At 42.3% G+C, this 25,869-nt stretch overlaps 1 protein-coding gene and 1 pseudogene across 20 annotated transcripts in view; both read left to right on the top strand.

Moving 5' to 3' along the window:
* The window catches only part of FNBP1 (formin binding protein 1), a 152,724-nt gene that overhangs the window by 123,494 nt on the left and 3,361 nt on the right, over positions 1–25,869 (top strand). For 4 of the 20 annotated variants that reach the window (XM_072778305.1, XM_072778304.1, XM_072778306.1 and 1 more), the window contains 8 exons: positions 1,462–1,656; positions 2,606–2,788; positions 8,563–8,577; positions 12,669–12,778; positions 17,970–18,102; positions 19,821–19,942; positions 20,215–20,354; positions 21,780–25,325. In XM_072778305.1, coding sequence (XP_072634406.1) covers positions 1,462–1,656; positions 2,606–2,788; positions 8,563–8,577; positions 12,669–12,778; positions 17,970–18,102; positions 19,821–19,942; positions 20,215–20,354; positions 21,780–21,958 — 1,077 coding nt within the window. In that variant the 3' untranslated portion in view covers positions 21,959–25,325. Of the gene's footprint in view, positions 1–1,461; positions 1,657–2,605; positions 2,789–5,875; positions 7,376–8,562; positions 8,578–12,668; positions 12,779–17,969; positions 18,103–19,820; positions 19,943–20,214; positions 20,355–21,779; positions 25,326–25,869 lie in introns of those variants that run through there. The other 16 variants (XM_072778307.1, XM_072778303.1, XM_072778314.1 and 13 more) reach the window with 16 other exon arrangements.
* Positions 4,034–4,128, top strand: LOC140607616 (U6 spliceosomal RNA; annotated as a pseudogene).

Below are 25,869 nucleotides of genomic sequence, written 5' to 3'. Positions count from 1 at the left end.
AAGTGTCTAGACATTGCCGTATGTCCCTTGCAGGACACAATCGTCTCCATCTGAGAACACTACTTAGGGCCAGTGTCATTCATTTGGATTCCTTTCCTAGAAACCTACCTATTTCCCTCAACAAAAATAACTAGGATACCACTGTAGGCTTTTACAAACATTTATTAATTTGCAAAACCAAATATTTAACAAAAAGCAATGTCAAGAGTATTCTTTGTCATAAGAGCATCTTGGAATGAGCCCAGGCAAGGAATCAAAGCTGTCTTTCCGATATGAGCATATCTTAGCATATAGATTCTTCATTGCCCTAAGGACATTTTAGGTGTATTAACATTTAAGGCCATATGTGTAAAAAAATTGTTATCAATCCAATGTGCAGAAATACTTCCAAATGTGTTAAATGATAGTGTTTGTAGAAAGAATAGTTCCAGTAGCAGGCATATTTTTTTTATTTTAGAATTCCTCGATCTCTATTTTTATTAACATCTATTTGCCAAAGCCTCCTTCTTTGGTGATTTCAGCTAACTTTTTTGGGGGAAATTACTGATGCTTCTTAATTGATGGTGTTTCCCCCACAAAGCTACATTATGCCAAGAAGTAGTTGTAAGTGATCAAACCATCCTTTTCTTACACTGAAAATCTCTTTATTTGATGGTTTTATCTCCTTTAAGCACCTCTAAGTCCTTTTGCTGAACATGAGTCTTGGTTGAGACACGTGACTGGTCATGCATCCATGCAGTCCAGTTTTCCATGGTATGAGTGCCTTTTCCATTTTCTTACCACTGTTACTTCATTGATTTTGGACATCTTTGCATCCTCAGCTTTGGACAAAGTCTTTTGGTGGCTCATAGATGCCTGGCTCATGGAGAGAGATCGAGAAATAGTCTTGGTGAGGTTTTCCCTCATCACAGTGTTTAAAATGTCAGCAGTCGCCAATAAATGACTGTAGGGAGGGATCTTTTAAAGGGAAATAATAATCGTGAGATTTATAGGTAAGCTTTCACCTCTATTGAATCTTGGCTTTTTTTCTTAGCTTCATTGACTTCTGGCATTGATTAAATTCTGAAACAACCCTGATTTTAATTTTTTGTATTAGAAGCTTGGAAATGTCTTTTTCCTTGAAACTTCACAGTTTTATAAGATCATGTCTGAATGATGGTTTCCCTTGATCATTTTTATATGGGAAATTGTGAGCACCCTAGATCTTTAGGATATTTCTCCCATTATGGGAGCCTTGTTTTCCCATTATATCACTGATCATTCTGTTTCACCTACAACCTTTATGTTACTAAATCCAAGAGTCTTTCTAGGTCTTCATTCAAGCTCATATTCAAGAACTTGAACTATTAGCAGCACCGGCCCCCACTCAAACACTCTCCTACCTGCTCTTCCTTCACTTGATTCCCAGGAAACCATATATAATATGGTTATATTATATAATATAATATATTGTAATTTCAGGATTCGCAGCTGGTAATAGAAGCTTATAAGTCCGGGTTTGAACCTCCCGGGGACATTGAATTTGAGGATTACACTCAGCCCATGAAGCGCACTGTGTCGGATAACAGCCTTTCGAATTCCAGAGAAGGCAAATCAGAGCTCAAATTTGGTGGCAAATCCAAAGGAAAGTTATGGCCATTCATCAAGAAAAATAAGGTACTGATGGTTGGACCCAGTGTGAAATGGGTTTTATAAAATGTGGAGACTTTTTACTTTCTCTGTTAGTCTTTAAAAAAACCAAAAACCTAAGAACTTAAACCTGTAGTTTGCAGAATGCAAAAAAGAGCTAGCTAGCTAGTGTGCTATTTTATTTTAAATTATTATTTCTTTGGTGGTGGTACCTTTGCCATGGCCATTTGTCTTATTTCGGATGCATTGCCACTTGTATGGTGTCAACCACACTAACACTGACCTCTACTGACCTCTCGGCCATTTCCCATCATGCCTTTCACTGCTAAGTCTCCTAGCCACCTGGTCACCTCGGCTGGGAGAGGGGACACTGCGCAGAATTTCTAGAACGATTTATTGGCAGCTCTGATTGAAATCGTTTCCATGGGCTAAAACTTGGTCTGAATTCATGTTAACCATGTGCTTCCATGAACATTTTGCGTTTTCTTTTGGTAGCGTGATACATAGGTGCATGACAGCTTTAACCTGGGCATCACATGCGGTCAAGGCAGCACTACTGCACTCTCCTGACAATAACTTCGAATTTAATTTTCAAAGACTGTCTTGCTGTTTTGATAACCTTGGCATCTAAGGTCCTTTATTTGCTCTCATCGAGCTCTCTTGGTTTAGGTGGTTTAGAAATCTCTACCCTTCTGGCCTTAACTGGTTTAGCATAACTAATCAGAAACAGTTTGCATGTGAGAGTCTGCATGAGCTTCTTGTCAGAGATTTCTTGCTCTTCTTCTGTTGCTTGACTACTAAAACTTCCACTTTCGTCATATTCTACATGTTTTCTTTTGGACCATGGCCTAAATATTTAATCGTTTGTGTTTGACTTGCTTTGGATTTCAAATATGATTTGATGCTTATTTTTGTTTTGTGTCTTATCTTCTTGTTTCTGATTTTACTCTGTCACTGCTCCATCTCTTACATGTAGCTTATGTCCCTTTTAACATCCCCCCATCAGCCTCCCCCTCCTCCCCCTGCCTCTGCCTCACCCTCTGCTGTTCCCAACGGCCCCCAGTCTCCCAAGCAGCAAAAGGAACCCCTCTCCCATCGCTTCAACGAGTTCATGACCTCCAAACCCAAAATGCACTGCTTCAGGAGTTTAAAGCGTGGGGTAAGTTCTGCTCTGGAATCGTGTGTCTCTTGTGCGCTCTGGTTGCATGTGTTGTTCTGCATAACCCATTTTGTTTGTGAATGAACCCATTGTGTTTTCCCCATAACATGAACCGGTAAGGACCTGTGATTCACCATAGCTAGAAAGAAGAACAAGGATAGAAAGAGGAGAGAAGAAAGAAGGAAGCAGAATGGATGGGAAGAAGAAGAGAAAGCCAGCCAAGCCAGCCCAGAGTCCTTTATGTCTCGAGCACATTTTAGAAAGGCTTTTCTCCACTTCCCTTTGAACACATCTAAGTCATTAATATTCTACCTTGATTTTACCAAAAAAGGAAGCTTAGATTCAATTGCTAAAGCCAGCAGCAGACGAGATGAGGAATTGGAAGTCACTGTATACTCAGAAAATAATTGCTTGATAATTGCTGCAATAATGCAAGCGTCACGAAGATACTTCTCTCTGAGCTAAGCCTCAGGGTTCAAAGGGGAAATGTCACAAGTTTACAGGGATTTCTTTAGCTATGTTGGTGAATTTATATGATGGTGAATTTATATGATGGTGCTAAAATATCTGTTGCTGGAAAGGCCTAAGGCCGGATTTATCTTTAGAGGCTAAGATAATAAGTGGCTGACATTTACTGAGCACTTATGATGTACCAGACTCTCTTCCATGGGACCACTTACTTTCCTTCAACTGGCCTAGGACCCTGGGTACTAAGACATCTTTATTTTACTGGTAAGAAAACCAAGGCCTAAAAAGATGAAGTTCGGAAGAGGTGAAGCCAGAGAGGCTGCTCTTAGTCTGAGGTTCTGTGACGTCCACATTCAGGGAGCATCTATTATATAGATATGGTTGACTCATGAGTGGATGTCGTTTAGACTCCAGTTTGCCATTTAATTATGATTGTGCCTAGCTCACAGGGCTTTGTGAAATTGATCCAGTAACCAAAAAGAGTTACCAGTTTGGTTTATAGGAAAAGACTGGAATAAAGTCATTTGGAGCTTCCCGAAGAAATCTAACTGAGCAGCATAGTCTAAGCCATCCCCAAATATCCTTTATAATAAATAATGAAGCGTGGTAATCAAGAGTAAACAGGCATGTGTGCTGACATTTCCACTAAGGTCTTTTATCCTGACCTTTGGGAATTGTGGTACAGTGGTTGTGGGATGTGTTTTCATACAAACATAATTTTTACTCTTCCTTCCTTTGGGTAAAAAAGAATGTAAATGTATAATTGACTAAAACAAGGGGCAGCACATATGTTAAAATTGGAAGGATACGGAGGAGATTAGCATGTCCCCTGCGTGTGGACGGCACTCAAATTTGTGGTGTTCCATGTTTTTTAAAAATAAGTAAATAAATAGAATGAGGGACAACCCCCCCCCCCATTTCTTTATACACAGAGTTCAATCTCAACGTTTTATGGGAAGAATACATATAGTTGGTGAAATTACCTTGTATTAAGATTACTCAGCATATCAGGTTAAGAATTAGAAATCAATTTCCTCAAGATTTCAAGAGAGCCATTGTTAGAAGGCAGAGCTTCAGAAGTGGATGATAGATCGCGTTGAGCTCTATAATTAGATCTCAGTTCCTGGCTGGATCAGGCTGGCTTTTAAAACTCCCCGTCCATCCTGCTTGCTCATGGAAGAATTGCCAACATCTGGCCAGGGTGTTTTTGCTGGACTATAAAGTTTTACATTAACTGTAAGTCAGTTAACCATCTCTGCCACTTGCAGGACCTTTATAGAGCACTCATTTATTGTGTTTCTAATAAGTACCTCTGAATGGTCTTTTGGAATCTCACGATGGTGTATGTTGAATATTTGTGATTGTTTACCATTTGTTTCTGTGTCTGTTCCATTCTCTCGGCACTACACAGTCTGTTGGTTGCAAATGGTTTTCCGAATCTGTGTTTCCTGATGTTCTCTAAATGTTTAGGAAAAGACCAAAGAATGTCAGTAATCAATAAGTGTACAGGAAAGACAGCTAGGAAAAATACAAGCCTTAAAAAAAAAACCAGTGAAATGAGAAACAGGCTATTATGATTTAAAGGAAACCCCCTCTTTTAAAAATTGCTAATTGGCAAATGAGTTCTATTTCTTACTCTTTAAATCTGGGCTCAGCAAAAACAGTTAAAAAAAAAACTTTTTTTTTTCTCAATGCTGAGTGTGTTTTCCTGAGAGTTAACGTGCACACAGACGCATTCTAGAAGCATTAGTAAATGAATAGAAACATGTTTCTTCTTCCCTCTTTTTTGATCAGCCTTTTCTTAGCAAGGGTCAGATTTGAGGTCCCTTCCTTCAGGAAGTAGCAGTGAACAAAAAAGAAAGAAAGAAAAAGGAAATGCATCACAGAAGTAAAATTAGGAAGTTCAAAAATAAAAAGCAAATCTGAAGTTTGGGGAAATAAATTTGATTTTAAAGCAATCTCAACACAGAAGGAATATGGATTACAGGGCCCATGATGAAAATGATACTGTCCTTATTTTCATTTATTCTTCTTTTTTAACTCTAAGACTATTGTACCAAAGATAGGAAAAGTGTCCTAGAATAATAAATCTGTGATTTTAACACATCTTTTAATTTATCATGTTTTGCAGCTTTCAGACCCAGATTTCAATCTTTTGTTTCTATTACTGTATAAATCCTATGCAGACATTTCTTAGCATAGCCGATTTTGTGTCTAAGTAAACAGGATAAAATGTTTTTTGTTGTAAATTGTTGGCATCTGTAAGGAAATTTTGTTTCACTGAACATTTCTAAAGTATGCCACCTGAGCATTATTAACTGTTTTTTCATCTTTATGTAAGTCAAGGAAAAATGAAACTAGATAGTATGATCTCCATTTACAATTTACAAATGTAATCTTATTGTCTTAAATTAAGATGTATTTTTCTGGTCTGGGCAAGGTCCTTCTAGAACTAAACTATGGACATAGTTTCCCCATGTTTTAGAATTCATTGCATGGAAAAATCCCATGAAAGTTGATCAAAAGATTTGGAAAATCCTTACTGATTGTTTGTCAGATGTTACAGTTTTATGGTCACTTTAATTTTATTTATCTTGTTCTCTTGCTGATTATTGGCAGACTCAGTCTTTCTGTTTTCACAAAGAACTCATGAAGAGGACAATAGGGAAACCCACGTATGCTTTTGAAGCTAGGGACTATGTTGTAAGTTTACCTGTGACGGCCACGGCATACGGTCACAGCACAGGTACTAACCCCTATGAGAGCACCAAGACTGGGGACCCAGCGATGAAATTCTCCACTGGGAGATCTGGACCCAGAAAAGGCCTAATTATGAGTATAAATTCAACCCCAACCTACTTCATCTGGAAAACTTGGGTGGGAGAAAGAACCAACTTCCCAATGACAACCAAACTTCCTCAAAATGCCAATGAACTGAGCTTGGCTTTTCCCCCCTCTGTGTTGACCGCGACTGCCATCTGAGAAGATGTCACTGGGTATGATTTTACAGCAGAATCGCACCCATAAATGCAACTGCAGAGTGTGGTCACAGCAGAAGGACACTCTTAACAGACGGCAGTTGTGTTGCACGAGGACCCACATCCCCGTTTGAAAGAGGTGGATCCGTAAGGGGGTGATGCCCTAAAACTTGCAGAACCAAAACGATCACTGGAGTATGAGCAAGGTCACAGAGTAGTAATGTGGCTTTGCATGGACCTTAAACCCATTTACTTATATGTTTATTTTCACTGTCCCCTTTCTTCGTACTGGAGGTTAGTACCTGTGGCTGCACAGTAACACATGGATCCGCTAGCTCTGTGTTCCCTCATGTGTTATTGACATGTGTGGCTCCCAAGGCTCCATAATTATTGCCTGAAACTGACAGCTTTTTAGTTCCTCAGATGTCTTGCAATGCACTTAATGCAATCTTTAAAAGTATTCTCTTAAATGATTCGGTTTCTAATGTTAAGTGATCTAACTGGCTGGCTTACCAACTTAAGACCGGAAACTGGTTTGTGATTGTTACAAGAAGACCACATCCCATGATGGTGTTCCTTGTAGATGACCCATCACTGTGCACTTCAGAAAATTGAATTTGTCTCGAAAATCCGATATTTCCTCTTGGTACTCAGATTTCGTTTCGGTCCCCATAACTCATTGTTATTACGAAGTGGTAATATTCCTCTGCTATTAGTTCCGATGTTAGAATTCTTCTTTTGGAATGCTTAAGGAAGAATATTTAATTTATCTATGCCTGCGAGTAACAGAAGTACCCAAATAGAGACCAGATAGTGTACAGAGGGCAAATGTCGGGTCTTTGAATTAGTGACATTTAGATAGTAACGTGTGAGAAGACATTTGTAGGTGGTGGCGTGCTTTATAGGGAAGATATTTGCAAAGTTTCCCGCTGTGCACCCAGTGTTGTCTGTAAAGAACTCAAGATGTGACGAATCGATCTGTGCTAAAGCTCACAGGAGAGGCCCATGAGAACAGTCATGAGTAAGCCAGGATATACCTTGTTCTCCCAAAAGTTTTGTCTTGTTTCTTCTTTCCTCCAAGTCTTTTTCCCCACGGGGGCAATTTCTTTAAAAGTGGGATGCCTATTTAAAAAGAAGTGTCAATTTTGAGTTAATCTTATGTATAAGATTTTTTTTAAATCTGCTTAAGGAATTTTTAACACCCTCCAGCTCATTTTAAAATCAAAGGGCATAAAAAAATAATAAAAAATAAAATAAAAAAAATAAAATCAAAGGGCGCTTTCTTTGGTACTTTGTCTCCAACATATTTTTGATCCTACCACAACTGCCTGAACTTTTAGGATTGATGCCCGCTGAGTAAAAATGCACCACACTCACAAAACACTGCTTTACAGCCACAGAGCATGTCTCAGGCATTAATGGAGAACCAGATGTTTTGGGTTTTGTTTTGTTTTTTTTTTTTTCTAATTTTGAGATGCCTTCTCATCTGTTTCATGTCCAGTGATCACTATGCCTTTGTTAATCCCCAGACCCAGGAGAATTACACCTGCTATGTCCTGATAATTGTCAGGAAATCCATAGCAAGGCTTACCTCCTTGGTAGTTGAGATAGTTGACTCTCTGTTTCCTAACAGTAACTCTCAGGGCAGCTACCCCCGTCAGTTCCCAAATACTATGTTATCCCCATGGGTAGGCCTCAGAGTGGATGGAGAGCCTCTGAATACACCTTCTAAGTGGTGCAAGAGCATTGTCCTGCCTCCAGCCTCATGCAGAGAAGCTTCCTGGCTCCTGCGGGTGGTTTCCTAGAGCAGCTTGCAGTCCCTGGTTACCTGTTCACCCATTCAAGAATTTGCCTCAATGCCTTCAAGAGTTCATATTTATTAGAGTTTCTTAAGATAAATACATTACTTGTACATTGTGGAAGTCACTGCTCTTCAGACCCCCTGCGAGTAAAACTTTCCATGTAAATGCGGTGAACAAAAAGCCTACGTGATTATTTTTGTCTTTTATTATCAGCATGTGTCACCAACTGCGAACTTATTTTAGCTTATATCCAGGCTGATGTGACCCATACAGAACTGTGAATAGAAAGTCTCCTTTTCTGTCTTTATCCTTTGCCCTGGCAACGTGGCAGCTACAGGAAGGTTTTGGCAGGGGCCAGCCCCTCTTGTGAACGTTTGCACAGATCCGCTGCAGTCATTTTCACAAGCGACAGGTGAATTTATGTGTTATGTTAATACGGTGCAACTGACCGAATTCCTCTTCTTCTGATGTGTTGTCTCTTTCTCTCTTTTCTCCCCCCTGTTACGTCTCCAATTTTTACATGAAGCTTTCTCTCAAGCTGGTAAGCACAATTATTCTATGCATGTCCTGAATCTTATCAGGTTTTTTGGTGTATGTTTCTCTTGCGTGTGCTTTCGTTGGTGTTTCTTCATTAGACCTTTGCCATATAAAGGTCCAGAATCTACTAAAGGTGGTCTTAATCTTTTCCAGTTGCTAAGAAAATTAACGCTTAACTGATGATTTGGTTTCTTTTCTGATTGGGGCCTTAAGAGGATGGCAAATGTTAGTAAACTTTATTTAAATGTGAGCATAAATATAAATATTCAATATGGGGGAGTTTATTTATTGGATCATTTGGAGTAAAAGTAAATTTGACAGCTGAAGATGCTCCTCCCTGGGAGCCACAGAAGCAGATGAAAAATGCGCAGAACCTGAAGGAGACGTGCAGAAATGGTGCCAGTCTCAACTCAGGTCCAAGGCGGCCTGTGAGAATCCCAAACCACGGAATCTAAGTTGCTTCATAAACACGAGGGTGCCTTGTGAGTAGCTGATTGAAGAAATCACAAGGTGACTTTATGGACAGTGAAAAGAGCCTCCTAAGCCTTTCTAAAATAATTGACTTAGTGTTCCGTGTCGTTCCTACCTAATTGCGTAGCCCTAGTAAACAGTCAGACTAATCATTTAATTTATTAAAAGAAACTCTTAACTTTATAACCCCTAACTATACTGCAGATATGTGTAAGTTACATAGTATTTTCACCACCACAGCTGAGAATGTCCTAAAATCATGAACAATGATAAACTGCAACAATTCAACCAGGAATAGAGTCAGTTCCTTTATTTTATTTTATTTTATTTTATTTTATTTTATTTTATTTTATTTTATTTTATTTATTTATTTTCTGGTGCCAAAACCTGGGATCAAACAGGTCAGTTGCTTTAGGCACTGCTGCTGCTAATGCTGGATGGCGGTTTCTGGGTTATCCTTATATACATATTTGTATGTGTGTACAGGGATACGCATATGTGTGGATACCCAGAATTTTTTCAGCCTGACTCAGTATTTGGCAACCAACCCAACCCAGGAGGAAATGAATATTTTATTAAATGGAACATATTTCTTAGACCGTGAAATAAAATCCCCAGACGAGTCCTTAATTAAGGTCTCCGTGAGAAGGAAAACATTCTAAATGTTTCAATGAACTACGTTCGGCGGCAGCATGAATTTGGGAGAAATTGGGTCAATTAAGTAGGAATCTCTCAGGTACCGGGGTTCCTTCCTTGCTGTTTCTGTATTTCTTCTTTTTTTTTTTTTTTTTTTTAAGATTTTACTTATTGATTGATTTGTTGGTGAGAGATGCAGAGAGAGGCGGAGACACAGGCAGAGGGAGAAGCAGGTGCCCCATGGGGAGCCTCACGTGGGACTCAATCCCAGGACCCCGGGATCATGATCCGAGACAAAGGCAGAGGCTCAGCCACTGCGTCAGGCCGCCCAGACACCCCTGTATTTCTTCTTTTGCTGAGGTGCTAGCAGCAAAAGATAATATTAATAATAATATTAGGCGATCTTTCTGTCTGACATGGGAATCATTTTACTGATCTGGTATTGAATTGGTGCTTTATACCATTACTTTGAAGCTAATAAAGAAAGGAAGTGTTCCCCAAAGATGCCCGAGGTGGAAAAAAAGTAAAATCACAAGAAGCAGCTAGCTATTGCTTGTGCTATCGGGGGGAGATGCTCAGGAGCAAGAGTTTGCTTCCCGAAGTGTGTAAAACAAGCTCCTCCTAGAGCCACAACCATATAAAATATCCCCACACGCATTGATCCCCTCTTGCAAAACCAGTGACATAGGTGTGGCCAGTCTCTTTGCAAACTGGGCCCCTCCAAAGATTTCAGAACGTCTACTCTGACTCAAAGCTAGAAATATAAATCCCTTCATGGCAAAATGAATCATAGGTCAGTGTATTGTTTAAAATAATCCAAGCCCTAAAAGGCTAATTGGACACAATGGCCTTTTAAGGTAGTTCCAGACACCTTATGATCCTTTGGATCTAGAAGAAGCCATGACCTGAAAGCAATGCGAAGTCTGTTTGGGGCATTGCTCATAAGATTAGTTTCTAAATAATGATACAGAAACACAGAATATCTATTGGAAGGGACTTAATTCATTGGTTTATTATTTAACTGTTTTTAGTTTTCATAAATAATTAAAGTTAATAATTAATAATTTAATAATAATTAAAGTGTTTCACTGTATAGGGAACTTGTTTATAAGTCACAAGTACTGTGTTTACGCACCACTGCAAACCCACCACCTGCTCATAGTCTACACCCATGTCATCCCATACGGTAGCTACCCATCACGTGTGCCTATTTACATTTTAGTTAATTAAAATGCAATAAAAATGTAAAATTCAGTTCTACCATTGCACCATGTGTGGCTACTGTACTGACTAGTGCAGAGATGAGAACTTTTCCATTCTTTGTAGGAAAAAAATTCTTTGGGCCTGCTAGCCCCTAGTTAGTTAGGCTTAGTAACTCTTAATGAGTTAACATGGAGCACTCACTGGATTTCCTGGCTTCTGAAGCAGCGTGTCTTGCCCTGTGTTATGGTGCATTCTGGCACTGGAAAAAAACAAAACAAATCTTAATTTTGGAAAACATGCTGATCCAATTTAAGTAAACTCAGCATGAGTACATACGAGGTATCGTGCTTTCGGGCTCAGTGACAAGCACACAATTTGGGTCTCAAGTATTACAGATGGTAATAGCATATGGGACAGAAGAAAACAAGTCTGATTTATTTCCATATTGAAGATGAGTTTGGATCATCTTAGTTTTAGAGGCAACTAAGCTTGCTTGGCTTGCCATGAGGGAATAGCCATTTGTGCTCTGGTTTCTCTCATCTCCCTCTCTCTCTCTCTTACATATGTGCACACATGCACACACACACACACACACACACGAGTCTGAGAAACTCCACTGAAAGGGCTGTGCATGGCCTTCCGGTAAATTACTAAATCACACGCTTCCAGCACAGCAGCCTGGCCTTCTGTCATAAGCAGCCAGGGAGCCTCGGTCACAAGCATCATGTCAGCTGCTTAACAATTTCAGCTCGATTTTGGAATTCCATTATCCAGGTCCTCTCTTTTCCACCCACACTCCCAAACCAGTGTGTTTAACTGGTTCTAAAGTAAAACCTCTTTTTTAAATTTCTTGGCTTATCCTTAGCTGTTGAATACGCTTCTCTTTCCTTATGAAAACGCTTCATTGAAGTAAAAGCACTTGATAACCAGTGGCTTAGCCACAGCTTCTGACATGTAAGCATCTGAGGAAGTCTGCAAGCTCTATTTAGATGGCACGCACCTTGGAAAGACAGTAATTGTTTCTGAAAGGGGATCAAGATATCAAAATAGGCTCCTTCTGCTGGATTGGAAACAGCTGACATGGATTTTGTGCGCTGGGAAGTTGGTGCGGAGGTCAAGGAGCACGCATTCTACATGGATTTTGTGAGGTCACCCTACAGATGTCAAAAAGGAGTGACCAGACTTTTAGAGGCAGCAGGGAGAGGAAACATCAATGTTTTCATGTCCCTTTCACCCACATTCTCCAAGGAACCAGATGTCCCCTCTGCCACTTGGGTATGGAAATGTTTGGCCTCAGCCTGTGTGAAGAAGTGGGAAGAAAGACTAGGGAGTAAAGCAGTGCCTTGGACATGAAACAGTCGCTGGGGGCACTTGTCCCTGTTGCATGAAGGAAGCAGAAACTTCAAACTTCCTTCACACTTCAGGGTTGCTACCAGCACTGCCGGTCAAGTGAAGAATCCGCTTCAAAACTGGTTTTTCATCCATTCTCGCAGGGGTCAGAATTTTTTCTTCCCCACTCTCTTTCTGTGGCCTTGCTTCCTTGCCTTTGCAGTGGTGGTTTGGCCAGCAAACCCGAACCCCGAACCGGTTTGTGGGACTTTTTTGCAGTTTGCATGCACTGAACTCACATCTCAGCTGGGTGTCGTGGGAAAGAGCTTCACTGTAGCTCATGAAAACACACGCAGACATCTGCATCCCCTGGTGTCTGGGGAATCTGTCCTGCAGGCTTCACTTAGTGTCTGTCCTCAAGGAGTGCCACTGGCTCACGCATGTTTGCATTTGCAGGGCGCCACACCGGAGGATTTCAGCAACCTCCCACCTGAGCAGAGAAGGAAAAAGCTGCAACAGAAAGTCGATGAATTAAATAAAGAAATTCAAAAGGAGATGGATCAAAGGTAGAGTGGAGTGATACGACTAATTAAGAAATTCAGCTTCAGTGTAGAAAGATGGGAAACCCTAAAATAGCTTCAAGAGAAGTGATTATTTCAGCCCTGTGTTTTGTCACAGAGGGTCTACTGGATGGCTTCATTACAGATCGGGAGAATTCTTTTAACAAAGAGGTTTTTACTCTGAGTTTGGGGAACAAAATACGTTTGGTTATCTTTTTTTTTTTTTCTGTATTTCAACACTTCTCCTTTTTTCTTTTTAAGTTTAAAATTTTAATTACAGTAGAGTTAACATAGAGTGTTATGTTAGTTTCAAGTGTACAGTACAGTGAGCCAACACTTCTATACATCACTCAGTGCATTAAGTGTCCCCTTGGGACACTGTTTCCCCCATCCCCCACCTTCTTCTTTTTTTTTATTCATGAGTGTGTAGCTGAGTTTTTTGTACAAGTGAGGAAGACAAACGTGGCATTTCTCTTCCTACCGCCTTCCTTGCCCCACATCCCAGCTTTGAGTCCAAGATGTCCTTGTCTTTTCTATTTGAGAATAAGTGACAATCAACCTTCCCAGTTTCTCATGTCTCTTTACCTTTTTATAAAGCGTATTAATGATGTCTAGAAAACAAATCACGGTATGTCTTATTACACACACTGCTAGCCGTCAGAGGTGTGGTATTTGCTTGCTCTTGAGAAGCTTCTGCATCAGGATCCCGCTGCTGGGGGTCCTGGTTTTCTGAGCTGTTTTAGAAGTTTGATCCCAGCATGATACACATACAAAAAAATAATAAGAAGAAAAGATTTGATATCTCCTTTCATTTGCACTTCCCTCCCCACATTTATAACTTGAAGATCTTTTCTACCGCTTAGGGGATACTTGCTAACGATCCTGATTGAAAACCCCTTTATTAACTGTCTTTCACCTTATAAATTCTGAGTGAATTAGGTGAATCATTCATCTATTTGAGATTTTCTAAAAGATATACTTGAGATTTTGTGCTCTGTAAATAGGCTGAAAAGTGATGCTACATAAATGCAGTTATGGCAAAGCTGGGGTTAAAATTTGGTTATGCAAAAAGCCAACCAACCAACAAACAAAATTGGTTAGGCAGTACCATTTTAGTACATAGCAAAAGAAAAGTACTTGTTTGTTCTTTTACCCCTCGTAGAGCAACTTCTGAGAAATGGGTGGTTTTATTTACTTATTTTTATTTTTATTTTTTTTAGAGAGAGCATATGGGGGTGGGGGTGGGGGTGGAGGGCAGAGGGAGAGAGAGAACCTGAAGCAGAGACCCCTCCACGCCCAGCACAGAGCCTGACATGGGGCTCGATCCTACGACCCTGAGATCATGATGTGAGCTGAAGTCAAGAGTCAGACGCTTAACCGACTGAGCCACCCAGGTGCCCCAAGTGGGTGAGCAGTTACATTCTGTACGAGAATAAGAAGTTCTGACCCAGGTATCTGAAACAACATTGTAGAAATTGTCCAATAATTATGCAGAGAAATTTCTCTGCCGCTGGGTTGTGGCCTTGGAAGCTGGTTAACTTTATAACCTTCAAAGTAGCCTTGCTGGTAACAAGGTAAGTCCTGTTTAACCATTCACTAGATGACTGTTTATTGAGCATTTACTGTGTACAAGGAAATATCCTAGACCCTGGAAATAAAGCGAAGAACAAAACACATAAAAACCTCTGTTCTCAGGGCAGCCCCGGTGGCACAGCGGTTTGGCGCCGCCTTCAGCCCGGGGTGTGATCCTGGAGACCTGGGATCAAGTCCCACATCAGGCTCCCTGCATGGAGCCTGCTTCTCTCCCTCTCCCTCTGCTTGTGTCTCTGCCTCTCTCTCTCTCTCTGTCTGTCATGAATAAATAAATAAAAGCTTTAAAAAAAATAAATAAAACCTCTGTCCTCATGCAACTTACACTTTGTACAAGAGGAACAAGGCAGGACTAATCAAATCACAAAGTGTGACGGTAGATTTAAAATGCCCTGGGGTTCAAGGGTGCCCAGCTGGCTTAGTCAGAGGAGCATACCACTCTTGATGTTGGGGTTGTGGGTTCCAGCCCCATGTAGGGTGTAAAGATTACTTAAATAAATAAAACTTTAAAAAATATTAAAATACCCTGGGTTCAAACCTATTCTCGGTTCCACCTATTTCTGTTGCCGACTTTGGACAAGCTTCTTAAGCTCTTCTTGAGCTTAACCTTTTGACCTTACCTCGGTTTCCTCATCTTGAAAAGGAAGTTAATAATGAGGATTAAATGTGTCAGTGTGTGGGAGGTGCTTGAACCAATAGCTGGCACATAATATGTGTAAAATGAAATGAAATAAAATATGTTCAATGTAAACAGACTACATGTGCCAATTAGATTTTCAGAGTAAACCAACAACAACCCAAAATCCACGTGTATACTACCTACAAAAGGCACATCTAATTCATAAGGTATAGAAAGGTTGAAAATAAAAGAATGGAAAAAGATTGGGGCACCTGGGTGGCTCAGTAGGTTTAGTGTCTGCCTTCGGCTTAGGTCATGGTCCCAAAGTCCTGGGATCAATCCCCACATCAGGCTCCCTGCTCAGTGAAGAGTCTTGCTTGTCCCTCTCCCTCCTGCTCATGCTCTCTGTCTCTCTCTGCTCTGTCTCAAATAAATAAAATTTTTAAACAAACAAACAAAAAAAAACCCAAAAGAATGGAAAAAGTTACACTATGCACTGGTTGGCCAGTGCCAACCAAAGGAAGACTGAGTTACAGGCCAAAAAACCCTCGAACTAGTCAGCTCAAGAAGATCAACTTCATAATAATAAATGCTTCAAGTAACATACAGCTCAGTTTCAAGCTGTACGACTGTATGACCTCAAAACATAAAAAAGGTTTTGCGATTAGCCCTTTGACATGAGTATGTGCAAGAAATGCAAACACTTTGTTAAAAATTTTTTTTAAAAAACACATTGTTGTGGGGGGAGATTCTTAACGCACTTCTCTTGAGTAACTGATAGAACAGATTAACAGGTTCAGGGTAAGATATTTAAATAATATAATTGATAAAATTGGCCTTGTACACATCTATCCAATAATTGCATGGTGCACATTCTTCTCAAGCACACATAGAACATTTCCAACAATTGAGCATGTCCTGTTTTCATGAAGCAAATCTCAACAAACATCCAAGGGTAGACACCGTTCAAGATGTGTTCTCTGAAGCCTGCAGTAAAGCTTAGAACATTTAGAAATTAAGAACTAATTAGCTCCAGGGCAGCCTGGGTGGCTCAGCGGTTTAGCGCTGCCTTCAGCCCTAGGCGTGAACCTGGAGACCTGGGATCAAGTCCCATGTCGGGCTCCCTGCATGGAGCCTGCTTCTCCCTCTGCCTGTGCCTCTGCCTCTCTCTCTCTGTGTGTCTCATAAATAAATAAATAAACTCTTAAAAAAAAAAAAAAAAAAAAAGAACTGTAGCTCCAGATAACTCAGAGACTAAAGAAGAAATCCTAAGAAATATTGGAAAATAGAGCAGAGCTGACCCCGAACCCACATTGTACACCTCAGTTACTAAGCAATGCTCAGAAAGGGAAGTTTATGCTTTCTATACATATTGAAAACAAAAAGCAGTAAACATCAGTGAGCTGAGTATCCATCTTAAGAAGTTAGAAAAAAAACACAGCAAGTGGAACCAGAGGAAACAGAAGCCAGGAAAGAGTGTAAATTAATGACATAGGAAAAAAGTATGCACTCATCACAGAGGATCGACAAATCCAAGAATTGGTTCTTGGAAAGATGCATAAAATTAAACTTCTGGAGAGACCTATCAGGAGAGACAGAAGGAGAAGAATCCAAGGTGATGAATCTTGACAAGTCTTTTGAGAAGTTTTGCAGAGAGATAGGGCTGTAGCTGGAGGTGTAGCCATAAAGTCAAGAGAGGAATTTGTTAAAGGTGGACGTTACAGTTTGTTTGCTGTAAGAACATTTGTTCATCTCAGATACTTACTGAGCATCTACTGCGTGCCAAGTATTGTCCCGCCCCGGGGAGATAACAGAGTTAACAAAAGAATTTGAGCTCATAGTGCTTCCTCAGACAGCTTCCATTCTAGTAGGAAGAGACCAACAATAATAAGCATAATAATAAGTTATATAATGTCGGGAAGTATACACACTGTGAGAAAGAAGTGGAGCAAAGTCAGGGGGCGGGGAGCGCAGGTGGATGGAGGGCTGTAATGGAGATGCAGCCTCAGGGAAAGTGAAGTGTACCCCCAAAGGAGCAGCAGGATGGAGGGGCTCAGATGGAGGGGTTCAGATGGAGGGGTGAGGATGAGCAGAGGCGTGGTGAGGACTGATGGAAATTCTCTTCCTCATATTTCTGTATTTTCAGTGAAACTATTTCCCATGACTCAAAATATGGCTTGGTTCGTTGGTCTTATGTGTATAGCAGGTTTAGACTGCTTTTTTCACTGAATGAAGCTCATTAAAGTTGACCCATTACCACCTGCTGAGTCATTTGCCCTGAACTTTTTACATCTCGAACCCTTCTGAAAGTCCCTGGAAGCCAGAGTTCAAAAATAATAGAGCCCTTTGGGCCTGAAGATCTCCCCAAGCATAGCTGCAGCACCTCTGTAGGGATTCATTTACTCAGGCTGCTGTGGGCGCGCCTCCAAGTAGACTTCAGGAAGAGTGTGGAATCTTGCGATATGTAGCTTTGAGGCTGCATTGCCTGCCTGTCGTGGATACCAACTGTGGGTTTGGTTTCTCAACCGTTTAAAGTGTATAATGAAATTTCCAAAGCAGTTAACTGTGCTTCTCCATGAGGGGAACAGATGGTAGCCCAGAAGACCCAAGATGCCGGCTGTAGCTTTGGTTTGCACCAAGAATGTGCACCTGGCTATTTGGGTTTTGTTTGTTTTTGTTGTTGTTTGGGGTGAAGGGAGGGACAGGACTGATTTATGTTTCTCAGTTGCTGAGGGCACTGGGAGGTACCAGATACCATTTAGAAAAGGCAATCAAAAATTTCATATCTGGCTCTGGATTATACAGATTTGGGGAGCAGGATTCTTAGAGAGTTTTAGGATGAAAACAGGCCCCAGTCCTCCCTTCCATCCCATACTGTGACACAGTCTTCATGTGCTCCCATTCGCACAGTGTTCAGGGTGGTAGGAGAATCCACTTGGCTGATCACCTTCACTGTGTCCTACTCTTTCTTTCTTTTTTTTTTTTCAGAGATGCCATAACAAAAATGAAAGATGTTTACCTAAAGAATCCTCAGATGGGAGACCCAGCCAGTTTGGATCACAAATTAGCAGAAGTCAGCCAAAATATAGAAAAACTGCGGCTAGAAGCCCAGAAATTTGAGGTATGAAAAAGCTGTGGTTGAAAAGCTCTGTTGGAAAAAAAGAAACAGGGTAAGGGCTGGGGGTGGGGGCGCGGCATGGGGATGCTCTAGAGCACCCATGCGTCGTGCGCTGCAAGAGGTGCAGTTGGATTTGCAGCAGGGTGTGTCTCGAGTCATGATAAAAGGAAAAGTAGTCACTCACTGGCTGTTCTGCCCCTCTGTCCCTAATGTCCCCTAAAACCTACACTGATCAAAGCTGTATTTGTATATGTTGTTCTTTGGTTTAAGTGTATCACTTAGTACTTATCCTGCTTCAGTGCCTGTTGATAATGGGTCCAGCTGGGAGCATGCGATCGTGAGTCCAGAAGTTAAAGAAATCATGTCAAATATGGTTCTTACAAAGGACACGTTATCAAAGGGTTATATATGTTAAACCCGGTGAGAGACACAAATGAGAAATGAGTGGGGAATATAAATAATAAATGTTTTAAGGAGAGAGAGAAAAAGAGAGAGGAGCACTCAAGAACTATGGACAAAAGGCTTCTTTTATCTATAAATTTAGAGACTACAGAACATGGAAAAATACGTCAGTGACTGATTGCTCCAGGCCAAGTAGGTGTTACTTCTAGCAATGAAGGATCAGATACGGCTTTTTAAAAGTGTTCTTAGGGATCCCTGGGTGGCTCAGCAGTTTAGCGCCGCCTTCAGCCCAGGGAGTGATCCTGGAGACCCGGGATCGAGTTCCGCGTCAGGCTCCCTGCATGAAGCCTGCTTCTCCCTCTGCCTGTATCTCTGTCTCTCATGAATAAATAAATATATTTAAAAAAAAAAAGTCTTGCTAGAATCTGTAAGTCAGTTATTACTGTTGGAGTGTTTAGAACCTAGAAATATCCTTTTCTGGTCATTTTTATCCTTTTGTCTTTTTAATGATAGTCACAGAGAGAGAGAGAGGCAGAGACACAGGCAGAGGAAGAAGCAGGCTCCATGCACCGGAAGCCCGATGTGGGATTCGATCCCGGGTCTCCAGGATCGCGCCCTGGGCCAAAGGCAGGCGCCAAACCGCTGTGCCACCCAGGGATCCCGTCTTTTTTTTTTACACTATTTCAGATGTTGCCAAAGATAATTTTACCTTATTTGACTTCCTCTATACAGGTTTCTTTACTATTAAAAAGAGTGACAGTCCATAAAAAAAAGGCGAGGGGAAGAATGTGGCTCTCACACTGAGTCACTGCTTACGTGTGACTGGGCCCTCCTGTTCTCGGTGTGACCTCACGGTCACAGAATTGTGGAACCAGAAGGAACTAGAAGTGACTTATCTGAAATCACACAGGTGTTTTCAAAAGCCCAAGAGTAGAGGGGCACCTGGGGGGCTCAGTAGGTTGAGCATCTGGCTCTTGATCTCAGCTCAGGTCTTGAAGTCACAGTTGTGAATTCGAGGTCCATGCAAAAAAAAAAAAAGCCCAAGAGTGTAATGCAGTCCAGTGCTCTTTCTGTCGCATTGTGACCGTTGTCTAAACACATTTGCTTCTATCTCTCCAAGGTGAGATGAACTGGAAGCAGTTGCCTGTGAGTCCCTTATATAGCTGAATGCAGATACACTGGGGCCCCCTACCCCATGTGATTGTTCTCGAATCTCAGCTTCAGTGACCATTGAGCCCCCCCGCATTTGGGGCCTTCAGACTCTATGGTCCAGCCCTCAGCTGAGCTCAGACCAGGTCTTTGGTGGCTTTTGCTTGCAGGCCTGGCTGGCTGAGGTGGAAGGCAGGCTGCCAGCGCGCAGTGAGCAGGGCCGCCGGCAGAGTGGAATGTTCGACGCCCAGAACCCGGCCACTGTCAACAGCTGTGCTCAGGACCGTGAGAGGTACAGTATCTGTACCGAGCCTGCTGTCCGGCAGGAAGCAAGTTTGCTTTGTGTTCATGTCCCATGTCTAGAAATGAGTATAAGGTGCTTGTTCTGTACCAAAGAGCCAGTGGTGCCTGACCTGACCTTTCCCCACCACTTGGGTCCCTGGTGCCATGTGGGTTGGTGACAGAGCACACGAGGTGACCTGAGATGGCCTTTGTGACAGCAGTCAGGGGCTGTGAGTGTTGCTGGGCAGTCGCTATAGTTGCTGTGTGGTTTCATTTCTTGAGCAGCCCGGATGGCAGTTACACGGAGGAGCAGAGTCAGGAGGGTGAGGTGAAGGTGCTGGCCACGGACTTCGATGACGAGTTTGATGAGGAGGAGCCCCTGCCCGCCATCGGGACTTGCAAAGCCCTCTACACGTTCGAAGGTAACCCGCGTCCGCCTGGCTCCCTGCTTGCGCACACTGACCCTTCTGCTGTGATTGGACCTTCTTCCGAAGCCTTCCAGATCTTTCTCTCTCTTCTTACCCTGTTGTTCTGCTCATGGTCATCACCATCATTATCTAGTTCATGGCTGTGTACTTTGCCCACTGGTCCATACAAAGGAACAACAGCTTTTGGGGAGCTTATTTGCAGCACATAGCATGGAATAATGATTATTTCATCCATTCATCCAATATTTCTGGAGCTCTTGTCTTGATGATGATACCATGAGAGCTGTACCTTAGGACATTTATCATCATGTGCGTAGGGCCAATCTGAGAACAGGGATAAAGGGTTAGAAAGACCAGCCCAGGGGCACCTGAGTGGCTCAGTGGTTGAGTGTCTGCCTTTTGCTCGGGGCGTGATCCTGGGGTCCTGGGATGGAGTCCTGCCTTGGGCTCCCTGCATGGAGCCTGCATCTCCCTCTGCCAGTGTCTCTCATGAATAAATGAATAACCTGAAAGAAAGAAAAAGAAAGAAAGAAAAGAAAAGAAAAAAAAGGAAAGAAAGAAAAGGAAAGAAAGAAAAACCAGCCCAGAGTTGCCAGAACGCTGTACCATAGAAAGATATTAAGGATGCTGTGTAAGAAGCAGTCCAAGCTCAGGGAGATTTGGGGAGCTCCAGGACAGAGGGAGCTTACGGATGTCCTCACGCCAGGCTACACGTTCAATGCGACAAGAAAGCACCAGGTTCAGTGTTGCCGACTTTACCTCACTCCCAGGCCTCAGCCCTGCCCCCACGGCACCCCTGGAGGCTGCTCCCCAGACAATCTGCCCTCCAGAATGCTGTGTGCGCAGTGGGACGCTGGTCTTTGCAAGTGGCCTTGGGGACCCTGGTTAAAGAGCTGGCCCAGAGATGCCGAGGTCAACAAACTGCTCAGACCCATGGCTGATGGGAAGTGAGGATTCTCGAAGGTGCCTTCCTAGGGCCCCACCTGCGTGGGAAGGTAGGAGGAAGTTATAGTTTGGGAGGAGACACAGCCCACCCAGGTTCAGGGCAACATGGAGGTGGACGTGTGTTTCAGGCAGAAGTGGAACCTGAGCTCCTGACAAGAACCAGGGCCAGACAAAGAGAAGCGGGGATAGTGTCTGAAAAGGTGTCATTAAAGTTAGAGACAGAGGAAGAGCAGAGCAAAGATGTTCCCTGGGGAAACACCTGGCTTCCTGGGTGGGGGAGGGGGGCTCTCTGAAGAGCTGGAGAGCCGCAGGGTGAGGGCCTGGAAGCTTCCGAGTGGGAGGAGCCCTTGCAGGGACCCGGAAGGGTCCATGCCTCTGTCGCTTGCTGCAGTCTACTCATTGCTTTGCTCCCCTGTGTGCTCCGCCTTGTTTTGACAGAAGCCTGCCTGACAGGTTCTGTTCTTGCTCCTCCAGGTCAGAACGAAGGGACCGTCTCCGTCGTGGAAGGAGAAACACTGTACGTGATAGAGGAAGACAAAGGTGACGGATGGACCCGCATCCGGAGAAATGAAGATGAAGAGGGTTATGTCCCTACTTCGTACGTCGAAGTCTATTTGGACAAAAATGCCAAAGGTGCTAAGACTTATATTTAATACCACTTAAAAAAAAAAAAAAACCCACAAAAACTGTTAAAAAAAAAAATGGAGTTGTCTCTCCTTACCACTAGGACTGTTATAGGCGGTTCTTCCAAAGCCTGGATGGAGGACACCGGAGTGCATGTTGTCACATGGCCACACGGTGGACTTGTAGGCATCCACTGAACACCCGAATTTCCTTGGCTAGTTTTGACTATAATCATGTTTCTCTTGCTCGTGAAATATGATGTGGAAAGCTGCCAACTGCCAATTTACGGTTCTGTCATTTGAAATCTGATAAACATTTCGTACTTTGGCAGTATCTGTAGGTATCCCAAAAAAAGTTGCCTTTAGCTTCTAATTGGTATCTCTGGATTTAAAAAGTCCACACACATCAGAGGGACGGGTAAGACTTTGGTTCTCGTATCTCTAGCAAGCATCTGCCATAATCTGCCATAAATTGAACCACCTGAGAATGTTACATTTGGTAACTTAACACATTGAACTACTCTAGGTTTTGGGTTTTTTTGTTTCGTTTTGTTTTGTTTTGTTTTGTTTGTTTTTTAACTACCCTAGTTTGTTTAATCTTACAGTCACTTGCTTCGGAGGAAGTCGTAAATAAAACCTTCCCCCCCTGCTTGAAAGAATAAGATGATTCCTATTTTGGTACTGAAAGTGTATAGTTTTCCTTAAACGTGTTTAAGATCATTGGTAGATCGTTGTGATCATTCTATCACATCTGCATGATCCCAAACAACTAGTTGCAATCCGGAGAAAAGCCTGGTAACAATGAACCAGTTGACTTTTTTTACTTAAGACCACTTAAAAAATAATTAAAAAAAAAAAAAAGGCCACTGAGCTCCCCTCTGCCATTGACAGGGTTGATCAGATTCCCTGGTACTGTTTCGAGAACTTACAAAAAAACCTAGCATACTTGTGTTGGAGGTTTGGTGGCAAGTGTAGCTGTATTCAGCTCACACGTCCCCAGGTGGGGCTGTAAAAAGAATCTGGTGCAGCAGCTGCTTCGACACGCAGACCCCAGCTCATCACTTCTCAGAAGTGTTTTGGGTTTGTTAGGTTTTTTGTTGGTTGGTTGGTTGGTTTGTTTTAATCGTTGGTATCTTTAAGACCCAACATGAATTCACTGAAAGTCATTTTAGAATTGCTAGCTCATTTATATAATTAATCATTGCCAGACTGAAATAAAGTATTTCACCACCTTGAAAGGAATCTGGGTCACGTGGGGATGTGCATTTTTCAAATTGGCAAGATCCGTAGTGAAGTCGGTCACATGTAGATGGGTACCAAACCCATTGTTTGTGCCCACTCCGGGAATCTACCCTGAGATCGCAGAGAACCAGCTATGAATGGCTCACAGTAAAGGTGTCAGGCTCAGATTTTCTTTTTATTTGGTTTTGAGAATTACTTATTCATGTCCTTCCTACTTTGAAGTAGAAAATTAGCTCCTTGCTTTTACATTGTGAACCCCTTTTATAAACTCAAGTCAATTTAAAGCTGACTTTACCCCCTCCTCCCAAAAAAAAGCTGATTTATGAAGCAGCAGCAGCTCATCAGGAGTCTGACACCTGGCGGGAGTTAAAGGTGCTTGTTTGGATTCTAGCAGAAAGGTCACTACATGTCCCAAGGACCGCCAGAAATGAAATTTAATAAATTTTAATGGCAGCCTGATTTTTAACACACGTTCTACTTTAAAAATAATAATAGAAAGTTGCAAAGACAGCAAAACCCGATTGATCCCTGTGCCCTTCAGCCAGGGTCCTCCAGCGGTGGCTTCTGACATAACTGTAGTATAATACCAAAAGCAGGAAACAGACGTGGGTCAGCCTTCTTTTTGAAATATAATTTCATGATTCAGATTTCTTTTGCCTTATTCTACCTTTACTGACATAACATTGATAAAGCCATTCACCTTGGACCCCAGACCCCTCAGGAAAATCATTTCTGTTCCCCTTTTAAATATTTGCAGCATAAATAAATAAATAAATAAATAAATAAATAAATAAATAAATAAATAAATAAATATTTGCAGCAAGTAACTCAGCTGACCCTGAAACCACAGGGATTCCTCTTCAGGAGCAGGGGGCGGTCACAGCACTAGGCATGGACCCAAGCGAATGGGGGACCTAAGATATTAAAATCAGAGCTTTCTGTCCAGTGATGGACTCAGCTCCAGCCTATGAACTGCAGCAGGAAGCAAACCAAACAGTGAAAAAGCCTTAAAACGGCCAAGACAACATGAGCCTTTTGAAGCCTCCCTTGGAAAGTATGGCGTCTGTGACGTTGTTGTGGTTTTACTTTATTTTTTTTTTCCTTAACAATTGCACCAATTTGATTCAGAAATTGGATCAGTTGGTTTGTGGGAGCTGGGGGTCGGGTTTGGGCACATAAGTTAACATTCATGATTTTAAGTTGTGTGCCCCAAGCCTTAGCAGAGACAGCTCAGGGTAGGGACAGAACAGTGAAAGACACTTCACAGCTCAGTGCCAGCCGGTCAGTGCACCCCAAGTATTCGAAGAAGTCCTGAAACCATTCCCAAAGAATCAGAATCCCCATTTCTGCCCACCGTATACTTTGGTTTTCTTTCCTAAATTTTATTTCTGATAAAATGAAAGAAGCCAAGTCTCAACTTGTTTAGAAAGTTTTCTCCTTTTGAGACACATTTAGAGGGGACTAGTGTATGTGTAGAAGCCTGTCCTCCCCACCTGGTTTCTCAATCTGCTTGGCACCCCCAAGAACACTGTCCCCCCAAACCCATCCCAGCCCGTGGGGCTGCTGCTTCCCAACGCCCAGATCTCCAAGCAGCTATTCTGTGCTTGTGCATTTGTGTGTGTGCATGTGTGTGTGTGTGTGTGTGTTATCTACGATGACTATTTAATAATTGCCAAAATATTTAGACTAGAGGAACGTCCAGTGGGTCAGTTGGATTGTGACTATCTTCCTTTATGATTTTGGTTTTGTTTTTTAAATTGTTTTCTTGTTAAATACGTTCCGTAATCCCCAGCCCTCAGCCACTCCCCCTCCAGATATTTGTATATACTGCCATTTAAAAACTAAAAGATGACTTGAATTCATTGTTTTAACGTTTGACTCTTTTATCTGTTTGTTTTATTGGTGATTCTCCTGCCTAATGACCTTTTTTGTTTTTGTAACCACTGGGGAAGCCGGGAGGACTAGGTCCCCGGCCGGCAGCTCCGCGCTTGAGTTTATTGTAGACACTTGTGTTCTGAGTAAGTTCTGCTCCAATACGGCCAACATGATTGTCTCTCTCTCTCTCTCTCTCTCCTTACCCTAAAAGAAAAGAATCTGTCTGGCACCTTTTAGTTGTACCCTCGTACCTGCCTCTCTAATAAACGTATTTTTCTCAGTGTTGTGTATTTTAAATGATTTGTCACCTTTCCGAGAAAATGATTCTGTGTCATACGGGGATTTAACTCTTTTTGTCTTCAGTAATGGGGAACTTTTTCCAGCCAAATGCTTTTTTAAAAATCTGCCCTTGCTCCCCCTTTTAAATGATGACACCTGCTTTGTTTCTCGCCCTGTACGCACCTGAGGGCTTCAAGAGTCTGTCTCCCCTTCCTCTCCTGCCCCCTCAAGATGAAGAACTTTCACTGTTGATTGCTGAGTCGACATTGAGTGACAAGTGTTTCCTTTTCGCCAAGATGTTCCATGTTTTCATAAAAGGTCTGAGTGTCGGTTGGGGACAGAATCGGGCCTTGAACGTTCCTTGAATCCTCCTGGGAAGCCGGGCCTGTTTCTTTCCTCCGAAACTCAGTGTCCCCAGAAAGAGGGGTCAGGGTGGATGGGCGCAGGGTCTCCGGTGGGGGCTCTCTCCCCCCACCGCCCCAAGGGAAGGGAAGGGAAGGGAAGGCTAGCTCCTGAGCCCGCCTGAAACCGTGAAAGTTCCTTAT

This window comes from Canis lupus, chromosome 16, assembly GCF_048164855.1.
Source record: "Canis lupus baileyi chromosome 16, mCanLup2.hap1, whole genome shotgun sequence".
Classification (NCBI taxonomy): domain Eukaryota; kingdom Metazoa; phylum Chordata; class Mammalia; order Carnivora; family Canidae; genus Canis; species Canis lupus.
This window is presented reverse-complemented; position numbering and strand designations above follow the sequence as displayed.